This window comes from Pleurodeles waltl, chromosome 11, assembly GCF_031143425.1.
Source record: "Pleurodeles waltl isolate 20211129_DDA chromosome 11, aPleWal1.hap1.20221129, whole genome shotgun sequence".
In the NCBI taxonomy this organism is placed as follows: Eukaryota; Metazoa; Chordata; class Amphibia; order Caudata; family Salamandridae; genus Pleurodeles; species Pleurodeles waltl.
In genome coordinates this window covers 173,605,576-173,625,054 of record NC_090450.1, presented here as the reverse complement: position 1 = coordinate 173,625,054, position 19,479 = coordinate 173,605,576, and the positions used below count along the sequence as shown (strand labels likewise).

Genomic DNA, 19,479 nt, shown 5'->3' with positions numbered 1-19,479 from the left:
CTCCCAGTGCAGATATCAAACATACGTTCTGGACAAGCCCTGTTATATCTTCCTCCTGGGGTGAAGTGTGCAACAAATAGACCTCAGTTATGTCCAGTGAGGGCCCTTTATCTTATAGGGGTTTCTCCTGGGCGTATTCAGGTGACCAAAATCTGGCATGGTTGCCAGTAGGTTTTTGGACCTCACTTTTGTGTTATTCAGACGCTCTATCACTATAAACTGGAAAACCTCTTCCCCAGTTGTCCTTCACCGGGTGGAGACTGAGGTGCTCATTTTGACTTCGGTGGTCTTTTCGTAAGACCACTGAAGCCGCGGGTGCCAAAAGACCACCAGTGCTGGTGGTCTGAAGACCGTCATATTACATCGTCGTGACAATTTCTGCCAGATTATGGGCAGAAATCCGACATTGTCAGCCTGGCCGACGACATAATAGAGGCGGTTTTCACCGCTGGCGCCGCCACGCCCACAAGACTCCGCCCACCGTATTACGACCCGTAATACGGCACAGCGGTTTCCTGCACAGTAGTGCTGCTGGTGGTGGAAAGCACAGGGACCCATCCCTGATCGTCCGAAAGGGGGTGGGCTGGGAGGGTGATTGGTGTTGTGTGAATGTGGGGAGTGGTGTCTGCGTGTGTGTATCACTGTGGGGGGGAAGGGGGTGTCTGTGTGTGAATGTAAGTGCTTGTATGCCAAGGGGGGAGCAAATTTGCGTTGTGTGTGTGGTACGTGTATGTTTATATGAATGAGTGGAGGAAGGGGTGTGAATGTCGGAGTGCGTGTATGCGAGTGAATGTGTATGTTCGAGTGCGTGTGTGCGAGTGAATGGATGTATCTGAGTGAGTGTTTGGATGCGAGTGTGTGGGGGTGTTTGTAAGTGAATGCCGATGGCGGTATTGCAGCTACTGCCGGGCCGGCGGTATTGGTGGTACAGACGGCGTTTTGGCGGTTTGGCTTCAGCACAACTGATGAAGTCCTTATATGGCAGTCTTTACCGCCAGTGGCAGAAAAGACTGCCACCGCGAGTCTGGCCGTCCAAGGACCGCCAGATTCAAAATGAGGGCCTGAGTTTGGGGCGCTGCACAGGGAGGTAGCTAAGGCACTTTGGTGCCCCATCGCCACGTGATGGGATGAATTGACAACTGTTTGCAGGAATACATCAAGGATAACACTAGACACCACTTGAGCAACTAGATCAGATTGTAGGTGGCCTCACCCATCTTCATCTTACCCCTCCTCTGACATTCCAGATTACCCCTGCGGTACTGTTCACCCTGCTCTCACAGGTACCCAAAATGATCCAGGCACTCTGAATTGAGCCTTTACAGATCATTGGGGGTGGCTGGGCAGGGGATCAGGGAATACACAAATGTGAAGATAATAAGCATGCCTTCCTACTTTTACCTTCCGCTCTTGTCGTCGCCGGACCTGTCGCATTTGAGTTTTTGTTTCGTGCTATTAGTTCTTATTTTTCCATTCTTGTTTACCTGCAAGATGCTTTTACTGTTGTCCACAGTGATACTAATGATGTGGGCTTATAAAGATGGTAAGCATCTGCTGGCGGAGATATACCTTACTTGAACAAACTGTTGTTATATGGCTAAAAATTTAAATAATCTTATGTAGGCATATGGGATGATCCGCTAACAACTCCCAACAAAATTTTCTCTGCATTGAACTGCACACTGTTAGCAAAGCTAGAACGAATACCTGAAGCACTGGATGTGGAACAGTAAAATACAATCTCACATAGTTTGCTCTTCCCAAGTGTGGAGGGCTTTTGAAAGTCCATTCTAGAGATTATGTGGGAGATGATGTCAATCATGTGCTTAATTACCCAGAAGCGGTTCTGATGGACTGCCCTTCCAAGACAGCGTACCCTCTGCACTTAAAGATGGACAAACTTAAAGTCAGGGCCACTAGAATTATTCGGCAACAGAGGGACAAATTATGCAGCAGCAGTGGGTAAATTATGCGGTAAGAAAAGGCAAATTATGCAGTGCAATATGGCACTTTTTGTATTGCATTTCTTCATTATTTCGTCATTTGTAACCTTTATAACATTCTCAGGGCATTGGTTGTACTTCATTAGTACCACTTTAGCACCCAATTATAGCAATAAGCAACAGAAAGGTGACCAATCCAGATCTGCAAAGGACCTTCCACTGGCAGCAACAAGTGTTGGCAAACTTTTACTAACTTTTGAACTGCTTGAGCTAGAAACAAAACCTTTTTCATAAAATCTGCGGATTATGCAGCAGATGATGGATTATGTGGCAACTGCGGCAAATCTATAATTATGCGAAAATCGCCGCACAGTCGCATACGTTCAGTGGCCCTGCTTATAGTACACGTTTCTAGCTGCCAAATGGGAAATCTCTGTGCCTAAGGGAAAAAACTGGGTGCCATCTATAGAGATCTTTTTGCAGTAAATGTAGCATCTGCAAGGAATGGAGAAACTTGCCTATGGGTTGCAGGCAAAAATAGAGAATTTAGAAAGCTAGGGAGGCTGGTTCTGATACACTTTATGCAAGGCTTCCGTTAACTGTGGTGCCCAAAGAGGTTGCAGGAGTTGCTTGAAGTAGAGGAAGGGTTGTCATGGGCACAGCAAGGAAGCTTCTAAGTATCCCTAAAAAGAAGTAGGGCTGGACAGATTTAGGTCTGGGTGGTTTGTTTATGTTTTAATGTAATTACATGTTCCAGAGTGACTTATCCACCTTTAAAGCTATAAAATGTAAAATTTAAAATAAAAAACATAAAAGATAAAAACATGAAATCAAATTTGGTCTTTGCACAGGCATATTTTAAAGAGAATTTATTTTTCTGTTTTACATGTGTTATGGATTAGGCACATTGACAAATCTCAAGTGTTATTGAATTTTAATGAAAAACACATGATAAAGGACTTTGAGGACAAATGTAAAGAGATATACAACCAAAATTCAAGACGTCTTGCAATCAAGGACATTAAAATCAAAGTTCAAGATTACTTCAACCAGGGTGCCACCCCTCAAACTAAAATTCTTTTAGCCACAAAAAAAGTAAAATACATGTCTCTAAGGCTCTTGACTTCTGATTGTGTATGATCAGGTAAAACGTAGTCATGTTGTGGATGTTGTAAATATTGTGCTAAAAAATCCAATCCCTCAAATGACTGACAACTTTCATGCGCCTACGTCTTCAGTAACAATGGTGCACATTTGCCTAAGTGTCAGCATATAAGGAGCAGGCCTAGGACTTACTACGTTTTAAGACATTCAGATTAATTTCAATCTCACTACTCTGGACCTCGATCATCTCAACATTTTTGTAAGGTGGTGAATTGCCAAGCCATTCTGTGGAGGATGACCTTAATTTGAGATAAGCAGCAAGATCAAATGCAAGTTGCAAAAGCAACTCGAAATTGAAGCCCAAAAATACTCTTCATTAAGATACATTATCTGAGCTGAAGGAACGTATTTCAAGCATAGTTATAAATCAGACAAATTACAATATGGGTACCATTGTATTTCTAAAATAAAAAGGTGTTCCTACAATGAGCCATGGAAGATCCCCTTAAACACAGTTTTTTTACTGCACAATCTCAGCAACTCATTGCACTTAATTTTTAATCTTAGAATTCCCCTCATTACAAGGGTGAGATTATCTTTAGAGAAAGGCCCTTCAATTGCTAAGTAAATGCTCTTTTACCCATCCACAAAGGCCATACATCATAATCTGTAGAACAACCTCCAAGATGTGCTAGTTGAAATTACGGTACAAAGTATACAAATAAGACCTTTTTATTGAACAGGAATAAGCTGACAAGAGAAAATATTATTTATTCATTAGGACCTTCTACCAAAAGGTATATCTAGGCAACAAAATATGACAATGAAACAATACTTTTCTGTTAGTATACATTTGAATGAAATGTTCAGTTGGAAGCAATCAGCCTTCGGTTTATGAACTTGCACTGCAGAGTATGTGAGGCTTGCCCTCCAGTCCAGATCTCTTTCAACTGCTGAAGAAAAGTTCTCCGACTCAGTGGCTCATCTCCTCCAATTCCGAAGAAAACTGACTTTGCTCTGAACAGTTACTGGAATGATATGAAGAATTGTCCATTTAACACTGCGCTATTTTATATTCCGTACTATTCTCCTACAGTGGTTCGTCTTCATCTCTCCCAGCGCTTGTTCTAGTTCCTGAATTACATGGAGCAACGTGGCAGGGTCTGTTTGTAATACTTTAGTGGATGGTTCACCATTCTGCTCAAGGTGCAGCTTTAGAGTCACTGATGGTTTTATCTGCTGCCTTAGGCTTCTACTGGCAAGCTGTAGTTGAAAGCAGAACAGTTATACATATGGGTAGTTCATTTAGAAGCAAACACAAAGAGTGCCTATTACAAGACTTTGTAAAATGCATAATACGCATTAATAAGAACTGATGCGAGTTTTTAACAATTTGATAACAACTTTCAGCTTATTGCAAGTACAGTGAAAAAGAATACAATGTTACTATGTACCATTAATGTACGATTATTAGTGCATGCATAATATAAAAGCATTTTCACTACTGTAGTAGTGAACTTTGAGAATACAAAGTCATTAGGATGGCAAAAGGGAAGACTAGAGGGGTCTTCATGAGAAACCCATCTTGCTCGAATTGGATTCCCTGCTGGAGGGATTTAAGGCACCGGGAGCAGCCTCTGATGGGGAAGCCTAGGGAACTATATATGGCACAGTTGACATATGAACATTTGGTACACCGTGTAATGTATTTCGATCTTCGTGCAACAGATTATGGTACTACTTTTATGCATGAACATATTGTCTATCTACAGAGATATCAAGTGGATGTAATGAGGAGCTTTACAAAAATGCAATAAAGTTTGTGTTAAAAAAAACAACACAAAGGGCCAGATTACAACCTTGGCGGATGGGATGCTCCGTCACAAACGTGACAGATATCTTGCCCGCCATTTTACAAGTTCCATAGGATATAATGCAAATTGTAATACGGTGTATGGGATATCCATCACGTTTGTGACGGAGTATCCCCTCCGCCAAGGTCGTAATCAGGCCTTAACCTCTTTTGTGCCCAGGACGTAATGGTTACGTCCTGAGGCACAGTGCTCATGTGCCCAGGACGTAACCATTACGTCCTGGGCACAGAGCACTAGCGCTCCCTCTGTGGGGTTCCTCCCCACCCCCCCATGGCAGGGATGGAAGGGGAAGCCCTTCCCCTTCCACCCCGACCCCCCTCAAACCCCTTGTGACGTCACCGCGCAATCGCGCGCTGATTGTCACAAGGCCTCCTCCCATAATTTCTCTTCCGATCACGTGGAGAGAGACTTCAAAGGGAAGGAAAGTTATTTCCTTCCTTCTGAAGTCTCTCTCAGCGTTTTAGCAGTCGGATTGCAAGCAATCCGGCTGCTAAAACGCCCACTAGACACCAGGGATTTTTAAAAAAAATGAAATTGGCATGAGGGAGCGACCCCTTGGGCAAGGGCCGCTCCCAGGGGGGGGGGGCATTTTTTTTTAAAGGCCTTTACTGCCCCCGGTGGGGGGGGGGGCAGAAACCTCTAGGCACCAGGGAGCATTTTTTTGTTGTTGTTGTTTTGTTTTATATTTTTGAGGTGGGGAGCGACCCCTTAGGCAAGGGTCGCTCCCCTAGGGGGCAAATTATATTTAGGCCATTTCTGCCCCCCTTGGGGGCAGATTGGCCTATTTTTATGAGGCCAATCGGCCCCCAAAGGGGATAGAAACCACTAGATACCAGGGAGTTTTTTTCCACTAATTTCACGCAAGGGGAGCGACCCTTTGGGAAAGGGTCGCTCCCAGGGCGGGGCATTTTTTTTAAAGGCCTTTTCTGCCCCCCCCGGGGGCAGAAAACTCTAGGCACCAGGGATCATTTTTTGTTGTTGTTGTTTTTGTTTTGTTTTGTATTTTTGAGGTGGGGAGCGACCCCTTAGGCAAGGGTCGCTCCCCTAGGGGGCAAATTATATTTAGGCCATTTCTGCCCCCCTTGGGGGCAGATTGGCCTATTTTTATGAGGCCAATCGGCCCCCAAAGGGGATAGAAACCACTAGATACCAGGGAGTTTTTTTCCACTAATTTCACGCAAGGGGAGCGACCCTTTGGGAAAGGGTCGCTCCCAGGGGGGGGCATTTTTTTTAAAGGCCTTTTCTGCCCCCCCGGGGGCAGAAAACTCTAGGCACCAGGGATCATTTTTTGTTGTTGTTGTTTTTGTTTTGTTTTGTATTTTTGAGGTGGGGAGCGACCCCTTAGGCAAGGGTCGCTGCCCTAGGGGGCAAATTATATTTAGGCCATTTTTGGCCTACTTTTATGAGGCCAATCTTCCCCCAAGGGGGACAGAAACCACTAGACACCAGGGAGGTTTTTTTCCCGCAAATTTAACGCAAGGGGAGCGACCCCTTAGGTAAGGGTCGTTCCCCTGGGGGGCAAATTTATTTTAGGCCATTTCTGCCCCCCTGGGGGGCAGATCAGCCTATTTTAATTAGGCCGATCTGCCCCCAAGGGGGGCAGAAACCACTAGGCGCCAGGGATTTTTTGTTGTTGTTGTTTTACAGATGGGGAGCGACCCCTTAGGCAAGGGTCTCTCCCCTGGATGGGGCAAATTGTATTTAGGCCATTTCTGCCCCCTTTGGGGGCAGATCGGCCAATTTTAGGTCAATCTGCCCCCAAGGGGGGCAGAAACCACTAGGCACCGGGGATCATTTTTTTTGCACCAATGTCACGCAAGGGGAGCGACCCCATAGGCAAGGGTCGCTCCCCGGGGGGGTAAATTAATTTTTAGACCATTTCTGGTCCCCCTGCGGCTCACTGAGCTAGAGGCCAAAATCCACAGGTAGGCACTTTGCAAAAAACACCCTGTTTTCTGTGAAAAAATGTGATGTGTCCATGTTGTGTTTTGGGCCATTTCCTTTCGTGGGTGCTAGGCCTAACCACACAAGTGAGGTACCATTTTTATCGGGAGACTTGGGGGAATGGTGGGTGGAAGAAAATTTGTGGCTCCTCTCAGATTCCAGAACTTTCTGTCACCAAAATGAGAGGAAAAAGTGTTTTTTGGCCCAATTTTGAGGTTTGCAAAGGATTCTGGGTTAAAAAGTTACAGAGTAAAACGTGGAGAAAAATGGCTGTTTTGTTCACCTCAATTTCAATATTTTTTTATTTCAGCTGTTGTTTTCTGTAGGAAACACTTGTAGGATGTACACAAATGACCCCTTGCTGAATTCAGAATTTTGGCTACTTTTCAGAAATGTTTAGCTTTCTGGGACCCAGCACTGGTTTCTCACCCATTTTGGTCACTAACTGGAAGGAGGCTGAAAGCACAAAAAATATTTAAAATGGGGTATGTCCAGTAAAATGTCAAAATTGTATTGAAAAATTGGGTTTTCCAATTCAAGTCTGCCTGTTCCTGAAAGCTGGGAAGATGGTCATCTTGCCACCGCAAACTCTTTGTTGATGCCATTTTCAGGGGAAAAAAACACAAGCTGCATTCTGCAGCCCTTTTCCCCCATTTTTTTGAAAAACAAAAACAAAATTTTCACTGTATTTTGGCTAATTTCTTGGTCTCCTTCAGGGGAACCCACAACGTCTGGGTACTTCTAGAATCCCTAGGATGTTGGAAAAAAAGAACACAAATTTGGCGTGGGTAGCTTATGTGAACAAAAAGTTATGAGGGCCTAAGCGCGAACTGCCTCAAATAGCCAAAAAAAGGCTCAGCACAGGAGGGGGAAAAGGCCTGGCAGCGGAGGGGTTAAGTCATTAGGATGGCTTAGGGCATTTGGTACATATCTGCCCAAAGGTCATGCGTTAAAATCCCAGCACGGCACATCCACCCCTTGTCCATCTTAAGTCGACAAAATAATAATGGTGGATAATAAGATGTATTGTTTAAACACCAAGAGACAACTCAGTTTGCATTGGAACCCACATACATTTAAAAAAACTTTACTTCAGGTATTGGTGCAACATGTGCAGATCCCTCTGTGATTTATTTACAAATGCCAACATCAAGAGTTTCGAATTTGAAGGAGGCGTTTCTACTTAAGTGAAACAAATCACATAATCAGAGCCAATAGACCCATCTACTATTTTAAAAGTCTTTAAAGTAATAAAGTACTAAATCATTTTTGCACTGAAGTTAAGCCTGAACTTCTGTTAGTAGCAGAAAGCATACACAAGCATAGCACCTACAATAGTGTCATTAGGAATCATTAAAATGTGTGTTACACTACAGGGATGAAACTAGGAAGGAGAATATGGGATGGATGCAAAAAAAACAGTGCAAACTAAACGTAATGGCCTCTAAGCACCTGAGGCTCAGTTTTGTCCACAATGTCAGGATCATAATGTGCCTTGATGAGTCTTTGAGAAGCAGAGAATCATAGAAGTTAACCTTCCCACCCTTGGTTTTACATGTTAAGGATGCACCTCACTTAGGACAGCTAGGTCACTCTCAGGTAGGGGGAGCCCCAGTCTGCATGTCACAAAATCTTGATTCTAACTTGTCCAACGGTTCTAACACAACCAGATCTGAAGGTGACCCACAAGGATGGGTGACCCCATTAAAGACTGGTGAATGGATTCTTTGTTAAACACTGTATAAACCTGTAGGATTTATATAGCTCTTCATAAGACTGGAGAGGTCACAGAGGGCTAAGATTAGAATGAGAATCTGGTGCCCTTTGGGAAAATGCAGTAAGAAAGGGGTGGCATGTGGTTTGTTCTATGAAAAAGTGTGGATGGAGGTGCAAGAGGTTTAAAGATCTTTTGAAAGAAGAATGTTCATAACTGCGTGTCAAGTCAGTAAACCTTTCAGATGCTGTAACTGTGTCAGAATCACTTGTATATCGTGCATCACCCCTGGATGGACATTGAGCCTGGACCTGTGGTTCTCTAAAGGAGAATCTCATGTGGCATAACATTTTTTGCAATGTCAGAACTTGTTTTGAAGGCCACTCTTGTGCCCATTTGTCCTTGAAACCCTCAAGCCCTAAGGACGAAAATGCTAGGATGATATTGTAGGCATCTGATTGGTTTGACTCGAAAATGGCTTATACAGTGTGCAATATATCACCTTTTATTCGTGCATTTATACTACAAAACTCGATCATCGGAGTTTTCCTGGTTTACATGTCCACCCAGAGTTTTTATCTGAATGGATTCATCATAAGTAGTTGTCGCCAAATGCTCCTTGAGAGTCCATTAAACTACTGTTACTTCTGCTGCACTGTACAGAAGCTCTTCTGGCCATGTAACATTCTGCAGAAGTACTCACATTTTGAGGCATGCTGCTTCTTTTATGTCAAATCAGCCACTTCTGTCTTCTTCTTGTAAAGAGCTTTTCAATCAGAACCTCTCTCTTCTTTGCTATCCTTTACCTCCTGATAGTCCTTGCTCAGTATTCTGACTTGCATACTTGACCCTTCTACGATATTCAGTTCAGCCGCTGCTTTAATCTCTTCCTGAGCATCTACTCTTCACCCTCTAATTAACCACACCCTCTAGACTCTGCTGTTGAGGAGATCCAGTCCTTTGGCTTTCTGCTTTTTCTTGGCTTCAGGAGTTTTTCCCTTTACTATCCCCTTCGTGTCCGTTTTACAATTGAGTTGTGGCTTTAAAGGACCAGTACTGAAGGTATCACAATCTATAAATGTGAACACTTCCAAAATAATTTTGGGAAGTTTATGTTCGCAGACACTTGCATAGGGCCATTCAGGTCACCCCATCCCTCCACCCCAAGAACGTTACTAATAACTATACAAAAACAGTATTAAAAGTTACCTATTAAGTTCATACCCAAATCAACTGCCGGAGTAACTCCTTGTTCATTTTTAATTTGTTTCTGAACAGCTAGTAATATTGTTAAAGAGGGTGTACCTTCCGTAACGATGTATATACCAGCATATACTATGCAGAACTACTATAGGCCTATATGCATTAGAATTTAACCCACAAATAAAACATTTTTAAAAAGTTAGACTTGCTCTCACCACCAGAATTCGTTCACACCCTGTGATAGAAAACTCACACAGTCAAATGTTGGGTTAAGGAACCTGTAAGATTGCCATTATTTGTACAATTTTCGCAGAAGCCTTGAATTCCATAGGAAACCTAAAATTGCATGTAACAAACCATATCCTCTCTCCGCATAACGCATATAGTCACAAGCACTGATTAGACTAACAAACTCACCCCTATGAAAGACAGAGAAAAATACAGAGTTCTTTTTCTATGCAAGGAGATTTTGCAATGATGCTGAGCCCATTTGAGCATTTTCCTTGGAACCTTAATCAAGATAATCATGTCTTGTAAAGGTTTGCCTGAACCTCCAAAAGGCCACTACACATAGTTTATGAATGGATATGCTCCTTAGTAATACAGTAGTAGGCAACCTAACCCTTATAGAAAGGGCCAGCTAAAGTTCTGTTAGCATTACAATAACATACATAAAACATTTCATCCAGAAACAGACAGCTTCTTAATGGCTAAACCAGTATGAACTGACCCATACTTGACAAAAAGATGGTTAGACTGTCTAACATTCTTGGTGTAATCAAGGCATATCTTTATAGCCATCTTCGTTTCCAGAGAATATAAAGATCTCTGCTGAAGAAGAGGGTTTTTTTAAAACAAAGTTGCAAGGTTAATAGACTGGTTGAAGTGAAAGTCTGGCATTACCTCTCAGAGGAAGTTCAGACGAATTCTCATACAATCTACCTGTAGAAGTGATGGGTAAAAATAAAGCCGCTTTCTAAGACAAATGTTACAATACAGTCTTAGGGATTGGTTCTAAAGAAGGGACTAATAATGTCAAGAGCACTATATTAAGCTTCCATGTAGAAAAGGGTTTCATTACTAGGAGCAAAACCTTTATCACAAGGATTCTGAAAAAAGGTTTCTTTCTGATATTTCTTGTTTGCCATTTTAAAATTAAAAATCAGCCTGAATTATTGTGTTGGACCCTTCTTTCAAACTAGGAGTAAAAGTAACATATTTATACTCTGTAAAGCTTTGTAATAGGATGTTGACCTTTTGCTCAAGTAAATCTTGTTGGGAATTCAGAAGACATCTTAAGAGCAATGGCTGGAGAATATCTAAACCAAGGAGCAAAACCATTTTACATAATGTCACAGCTATGAATGTACTGTGTAAGAATTTGTTTGTTGAGGTTGTTTTATTGCTTGTGTGAATTTTCCTCTATTTTATAATAAATGCAGCATTGAGCCTGAATATATGATTCTTTGGGTTAATATGGACAATATATTGTCATCTGCGTCTGGCTACTTTGTTTTTGGAATATCAGATTTGAAGTGGAGACATTCTTATGAACTATCATGTTGACAGTCTGGTCTACACAAGGCAATAGTATTAGAATTAAATGCTGGCAAGAGTGATTTCATTTCCGACCAAATTAAACTAAAATATTGGTTAATTGATTAGGAAGCAGCTGCATGTTTCCATTTGCTTGCTAGGTTTTTCTGAACAATGATCCTTACTGGTATAGAATTGCAAACATTAGATAATTACACACAATACCTGAACATCTAGCCTCCATTCCATGTTGTGATAATGTGGAAGATCCGGTGCCAATTCATTAAGGATGCTTCTGATCTCTTTTCTGTTATCAAGGTAAAGCTGTAGAAGCAATTTATTCAGTTCTTCAGAAAATCCCAATACAAGTACAGAGTCTTGAAAATCTATTTCCGAAATCTAGGAAAAAAAAAAAAAACATAATGTTGCATATAATATTGTCAAAAGTGATATTAAAATGCGGTCTCTCCGCTCTCACTAGACATTCATGTTTTTCAATAAATCTCACGTGCTACATATCTCAGAGAATGCTTCATGTTAAAAAGCTTCATCATTGCAGGACTGAGCTAGCACACACATCTATTTGTGAAATACAATTTTTATAGTTTGTGTACCAAAACATTTATTCAACCTGTGATTAATTTTATTGGCAAAACCCTACTTTTTGTAGCCCAGCACAGCAATATCCTCGTCGAGGACCAAAAATGGTAGGGCTCTCTTCAAAAGAGTGGTTATTTATCGCATAACTCAAAAGGGTCTCTTCAGATTACTGCCTTCAAATAAAAGTGATTTTACACAAATTAGTCTTTAAAAACCTTAGCTACGTCCTACCTGTACATTTTAGGAAAAAAGAAGATAGTTGTGCATGCACCATTAAGCACTAGAGAATTATAATAATGTGTTAGGTCTTTGACCTTGCTCTGAAAAACTACTTTGGGTAATTTGACTTCTTGTGATTTTATCTGGACAGTAAATCTTCCAAATGCTGTTACACGATACGGTTTCATTCGTATTTGAAAACTCAAATAAAACCCAGTGCATCAAGATACAACAGCATGCATTTCAAAGTCAAGTCCTTTGAACAATAAGTAAAATGATCTGAGCAGCCTATTTCACACCATCCCAAAATCTCCACATAGTCTCCTACAGTAGAGTTCTATTGTCTCATTATATCCCCACATATGAAGTAGTATGCTTTCCAATGTTCCCAGACATTTTTAAAATTTCTTGGGCAACTCCTACCCTTGTTCATTACTTTTTCTTCAGATACGCACTGGTCCATACTCCTCCACCGTTATGCAGTTTTTGGCACACTGGGGACAGTCCTAAGCAATGCTGTATCTCAGTGGTTCTCCAAATGTGTCCTGGAAGACATTCCCTCACCGCCCACGGATCTTGCTCTGTAACTCTCATGGTAAGTAGGTTGGCCACCCATCTGTAAATTAATCTAATGTCTGTTGTTCGTGATGGAGGTTTCAACGAACAGCATCCGTCTGTAATTTTAGTTTTTGTATTAAAAGGACAAATGTCAGTTCAGATGGCTCAGCTGAAGTGGAAGGAAGGAACTCTCCTGTGCTGTGATCCATAGGGAGAAGCAGATAGCTAAACAAGAAACCAGCCTTCTTGCCAGGGTGCCTGCTGCCTGAAAGAAATGCAGATATGTGAAATGTGTTACTCTGCAAATGCAGAGGCTGCTTTGGGGCCTGTGTAGGCGTTAATTGGCGGAGTTCACTTTACGCTCCTTAAAGACAAAGATATATTCTTTTTGAGAGGTATTGTAAGGGTGTTCTGTGCTGAGCTGTGAAGTGTGTGCTTTTAATGGACAGTTACAGAAATGTTTGCACTAGGCACAATCTGCATTTTACTAAAATCTTCACTTTGGAAACATTTTTGTTGTCATTAACCTAAATTCATTTCCACATTTTGTGGAAGCCCACTAAATCTGAAATATTGACTTACACATTCACAGTGCTTTCTGTGACAGGCAGGGTCCTCCTAGAACTAAAAATATACATAACCATTCTATGCTGTACCCAACAGGATTCAATTATATGCGTCTCTCGTTGATCTCACAGACATCGGCAGTGATCACATTAACCAAGAGAGGTTTTGTAAGATAAAATAGTGCATTTCCCACTGATTAGTTTAACTTGCATTTAATATTCATTTAAGGCCTGTGTTATTTTATATGCAATTACCTGATGATGAACGATCAACAAAATAGTTCTAAATATTTTGTTCTTATTAGCCACGCATCTGATTCTGCCTCCATGCCCACTAATCCCATCCCTGTTGAACCCAGGATGACAGTATCCATACTTTAAAGCACTTCAACCGCTGCATTGAATAGTAATGTAAAGCCTGAGAAAGACAGTGATAGGAGTATACGTGTATTGCAGTCCCTTACCATCACAATGCACCTTTGTTTTATTTAGGGTCATATTAACCTGTGATCTGTATTTACTTATAACTTGTACTATTCATCTGACACAATTGTACAAAAACGCTGCCCCCTGGTGTCAAAGGAGATTGAAAAAAATAAATTAATCTAGTCAGTGGCTTGATTGTACTATGTTTAAGCAGGAAATCCGGATTCAAATCCCGCCTTCTCCACATGCCTAAGTTATATGATCCAAGTCAAATCAAGCAACTTCATGTGACTAAGGTACTTGACTGAGACCTTTGAGGTTACTTTCAAGTAATTCAGTTCAAGTTGGATCCTGTACAAAAACCTCAATTGTACATGCTTCTATAGCCTGAAATATTTCACCATCCATAAAAACAATATTACCCGTGCTACAAGGGACTCCGAACAATTGATTCACTTTGTTCAATCCTGATTTTATCAAGCGAGAGGGTCAATAATTGTTTTAAAGTTCATGCTTAGAAACTTTCACTTCAAATAAATGTCAATACAATGTTATGATCTAATGCACTAAATTGAAACACTTCCATATGTTAAAGAAATACATTTTAAACGTTCTCCTTTTCTTATATTTTGTTTGTTGTTTAATTTGCATCCACATATTTTGAAGGTTCTGCATGTTCTTTGACAGTTAGGGATAAGCCAGACCATTGGTTTGGCCTTGGTTTGCCTACAGACTCATTTTACAAAATGGACAGAGTGGGCACAACCTTCCAAGGGGCCCAGCCCGTCCTCCACAAGCACTAACAATGGATCACTGAGCTAGTAGAGTTTTCCATTGCTGCTTATTCCTCCACTTGGCAATGCCTCTTCTGTTTTTGGCCTCTCTGCTGAGACTTCTCTCCAGATATGCAATACTTTATGATTCTCATGGAGGGCACATCTTGTCTGAATTTAGGATTTCTCCTGCCTTGTTCTTCTGCTCCTTATTTGCCCAGTTCTTAGGAATGACCCAGTGAATCAGTTGATGCAGATCTGCTAACGGAACTAAACTTCATCCTGCTCTTTAATTTTCTTTGTCTGGTGGTCTGGGCTACCAGTACTGAGATAAATATAGAATCCCTAACAAATACACTCTAAGGCAGCAGTCAGGCCTTCTTGGCTCTGTGAGTCTACAGACAAAATGTGCTTTCCAAAGTAGACTCTGCAGGTTATATAAATAAAAAGCTTTATTAAGAACCAAGACCACATCAAACAATACCTGACTGGCCGTTCAGTACCACATTCCAGAATCCCCACAAAAACGTTTCTCGTGCCCATAGCAACAATCACTATGAATGACATAGCATGTGTCATTTCATTACTACACATCCCCCTCTCCTGAATAAAATAAAAACAAAAAAAAAACAAAAATATATCAAGATTCTCAAAGGAACTAAAATAATGATTAAGTCTAACATACATTGTATGAGTTTCTTAGGGAATGCATGGTAATACAGGGAGTGCAGAATTATTAGGCAAGTTGTATTTTTGAGGATTAATTTTATTATTGAACAACAACCATGTTCTCAATGAACCCAAAAAACTCATTAATATCAAAGCTGAATATTTTTGGAAGTAGTTTTTAGTTTGTTTTTAGTTTTAGCTATGTTAGGGGGATATCTGTGTGTGCAGGTGACTATTACTGTGCATAATTATTAGGCAACTGAACAAAAAAAAATATATACCCATTTCAATTATTTATTATTACCAGTGAAACCAATATAACATCTCAACATTCACAAATATACATTTCTGACATTCAAAAACAAAACAAAAACAAATCAGTGACCAATCAGTGACCAATATAGCCACCTTTCTTTGCAAGGACACTCAAAAGCCTGCCATCCATGGATTCTGTCAGTGTTTTGATCAGTGTTTTGATCTGTTCACCATCAACATTGCGTGCAGCAGCAACCACAGCCTCCCAGACACTGTTCAGAGAGGTGTACTGTTTTCCCTCCTTGTAAATCTCACATTTGCTGATGGACCACAGGTTCTCAATGGGGTTCAGATCAGGTGAACAAGGAGGCCATGTCATTAGATTTCCTTCTTTTATACCCTTTCTTGCCAGCCACGCTGTGGAGTACTTGGACGCGTGTGATGGAGCATTGTCCTGCATGAAAATCATGTTTTTCTTGAAGGATGCAGACTTCTTCCTGTACCACTGCTTGAAGAAGGTGTCTTCCAGGAACTGGCAGTAGGACTGGGAGTTGAGCTTGACTCCATCCTCAACCCGAAAAGGCCCCACAAGCTCATCTTTGATGATACCAGCCCAAACCAGTACTCCACCTCCACCTTGCTGGCGTCTGAGTCGGACTGGAGCTCTCTGCCCTTTACCAATCCAGCCACGGGCCCATCCATCTGGCCCATCAAGACTCACTCTCATTTCATCAGTCCATAAAACCTTATAAAAATCAGTCTTGAGATATTTCTTGGCCCAGTCTTGACGTTTCAGCTTGTGTGTCTTGTTCAGTGGTGGTCGTCTTTCAGCCTTTCTTACCTTGGCCATGTCTCTGAGTATTGCACACCTTGTGCTTTTGGGCACTCCAGTGATGTTGCAGCTCTGAAATATGGCCAAACTGGTGGCAAGTGGCATCGTGGCAGCTGCACGCTTGACTTTTCTCAGTTCATGGGCAGTTATTTTGCGCCTTGGTTTTTCCACACGCTTCTTGCGACCCTGTTGACTATTTTGAATGAAACGCTTGATTGTTCGATGATCACACTTCAGAAGCTTTGCAATTTTAAGAGTGCTGCATCCCTCTGCAAGATATCTCACTATTTTTGACTTTTCTGAGCCTGTCAAGTCCTTCTTTTGACCCATTTTGCCAAAGGAAAGGAAGTTGCCTAATAATTATGCACACCTGATATAGGGTGTTGATGTCATTAGACCACACCCCTTCTCATTACAGAGATGCACATCACCTAATATGCTTAATTGGTAGTAGGCTTTCGAGCCTATACAGCTTGGAGTAAGACAACATGCATAAAGAGGATGATGTGGTCAAAATACTCATTTGCCTAATAATTCTGCACTCCCTGTAATTTACAGATTATATGTGCCTTAACTAGCAGATTTAATTTGATATGGCTTGTTGATCGCACTCAGGATGCAAGTGCACTCAGCTTGCGAGTGCACAGAAACAATATTAGGGGCTTACATATTCATCCAGCAGTTTTGCTGGTCTTCTTAATCATTGGGGAAAAAAAAAAAACTCTTCACTTATTCCCCTTGACTACTCCACTGGACACCACTCCCCCACATTTCACATTGCACTTAACCATCTGACACGTTTTACCATTTTCTCTCCAACCCTACCTTATTTCCTTAGACACATTGATTTCTTTTGGACATGACCATTTGGAACATCCCTTTTGGTGACCTTCTACATGCATCCTTGTCCATTCTCCTTTCTTAAAGTCATGTATTTTTTCACTTTCTAATTATGCCTCAGCACATACTGGTCTTTATACTCTTTAACTCTATAAGACTTTGTTGATCTCTCATGATTCTATATGTTCTCTCGGTCCATGCAGGAACTGCAGCGGTACCTGCTATCCTTCCTTTTGACAAGAAAAACTAAGTCACCCTGTAACTGAGTGGTGTTGTTCTCTAGTTCCATAACATGTTTTTGAATTACTGTTTTCAATCTAACCATCCACTCAAAGCCATTTGAACACAATCCATCAAAAAACGATTAAACCTCTCCACCAAACTGTATTCTATGTGATGGTGAACAGATGTCCTGTGGTGTTTAATCTCCTCTTTCCTCAGAAAATTAGTGAATTCAGCAGAAATAAATTGCGATTCATTGTCCGAGACCAGGATCTCCAGACAACCATCTCTCGTAAAACTTTCTTCACAAACGTCTACCACACGGTTAGCTTTGAATTCCTTCATAAATGCTAACTATGTCCATTTGGAAAATTAATCTATTAACACAATAGCAAACCTACTCCCATGATCCAAACAATCAAAAGGACCACAAATGTCAATCTCTACCAAGCAAGTTTGGGAAATGTAGTTGGCAGGATGAAGGTCTCTGTTGCTATATGGGATTTATCACTGCACGTGGATGGCATAAAATCTCTCACAAACCTATCAACGTCCCTGTCCATTACCGACCCCCAAAAATCTATGCAAGCTTTACATTTCATGGCAGATATTCCACTATGACCTTCATTTTAAAAAGTTCTAACTGTCTGTGCCACAAGCTCAGAGGAATTACTAGACTGTCACTTCTCCTTACAATTCCATCAGCGACAGAGTTCACCCCACACATGCAAAAAGTCAACTTTTCTGGTCACTTCTACTTGCTATGAAATTGTCTAGCAATTTCTCCACCAATATAACAACATGTTTTGGTCCTCAGCCAATTTCCGTTTTCATTCCCTTTCCCAAAGGGCACATCAACAGGTTTCATTAACCTAAGCCACCATCCACTCCTCACCTTCAACACTCTCACCCTCATCTAAAGGTAACCTCGACAGTCAGTATTGATGTTTTTGCTATCTGGCACACATCGAACAGAAAACATGAACTCCTGTAAGCGATACAGCTGCTTGGCTATGCGAGGTGTTGCTTTCCTGGCCCCCACAGTGGAAAACAAATCTATCAAAGGTGCACAAATATTGAATACCATGCTAGTGCCTCTTTTTCAAAGGTAGAATATGTGGCCTCGGCACCTTTTAACATGTGCAAAGCAAATGCTACGAATCTCTCTCGTTCCTCACTCTCTTGCATTAAAACAGCGCCAAATCCGTATGTATTGGCATCTACGACTGATGGTTTTATCACTAGGATCAAAAGGCTTCAACATTACAGCCTCACTGATAGACTTGTTTGCCAATTAAAAATCTTTCTGCGATTCGGTTATCCACTGGTACTGAACACCCTTCTGTGGTCTGTCCACCACAATGCTTGTTTTCTTACCAAATTTCTCTTCCGAGGCTTTAATTGCCTTCACATACTCATCATCGCCCATATTTTTATCTGCATCATTTTCCTCAACTTCCTCATCTTCCCTATAACCCGGCGCAGGTGGTGTTTATAGAACCTTCCTACCCCCCACACCTAAGTTGTGCTTAAGAATGGCTAATTTTGTTTTTGCTACAAAAACAGCCTCCAGCGAAGTCAAAAGACTCCTTTCAATTCGCCCATGCCATAACTGGTAGCCCTGCTTCTTGCAAGAACACGGGAGGGGGCACAATGGATCGAACAGCCATCTTAACTGCCAAGCAGTGACAGAAAAAAAAAAAAGAGTCACCTCTGCCTTATTCCTTTTTTTCTTTAAAACATAAATACAGTTTGTCACGGTCGACTATGCGAGTAGAATAGAATCCCCACCACAGTTCCTCTGACAACAACCACATTAACAGTGTGTGTAAATATGCTTATGTCCCGTTTCTATGTTGCTTGCTGGTATCCAACTCACAGTTTCTCATCACAGATAATCCTTGGTATCCAATGGTGAGTGCTTAGACTTCACACAATGGCGTGATTGCAATGAATATGCCACTCCCCGATGGACATTCTTCCTCGTAACAGGACTATATGGACAAACACGTTGGGATGGTGCAGGTAAGGTTCTTTCTATTTTAATGCACAAAAAGCGATAGACGCTGCTTCACAGTAAGGCTCCGCCTCACTGACTTCTCAACTGTGCGTGTTTCACTTTGCACAACGCCTCACACTGAGCTTTGAACTACAACTGCCTGCGTACTGCGCAGCACGGCACCCACTTCTGTCAGCCTGTC

The 19,479-nt window shown here is 41.5% G+C and overlaps 1 protein-coding gene across 1 annotated transcript in view; it reads right to left on the bottom strand.

Annotated features, from left to right (window-relative positions):
* Positions 1-2,797: 2,797 nt before the first annotated feature.
* Positions 2,798-19,479, bottom strand: part of COMMD2 (COMM domain containing 2) — a 33,326-nt gene continuing 16,644 nt past the window's right edge. The window contains exons 4-5 of the mRNA XM_069213372.1: positions 11,544-11,717; positions 2,798-4,310 (exon numbers count right to left, since the gene is read on the bottom strand). Coding sequence (XP_069069473.1) covers positions 4,113-4,310; positions 11,544-11,717 — 372 coding nt within the window. The 3' untranslated portion in view covers positions 2,798-4,112. The remainder of the gene's footprint in view (positions 4,311-11,543; positions 11,718-19,479) is intronic.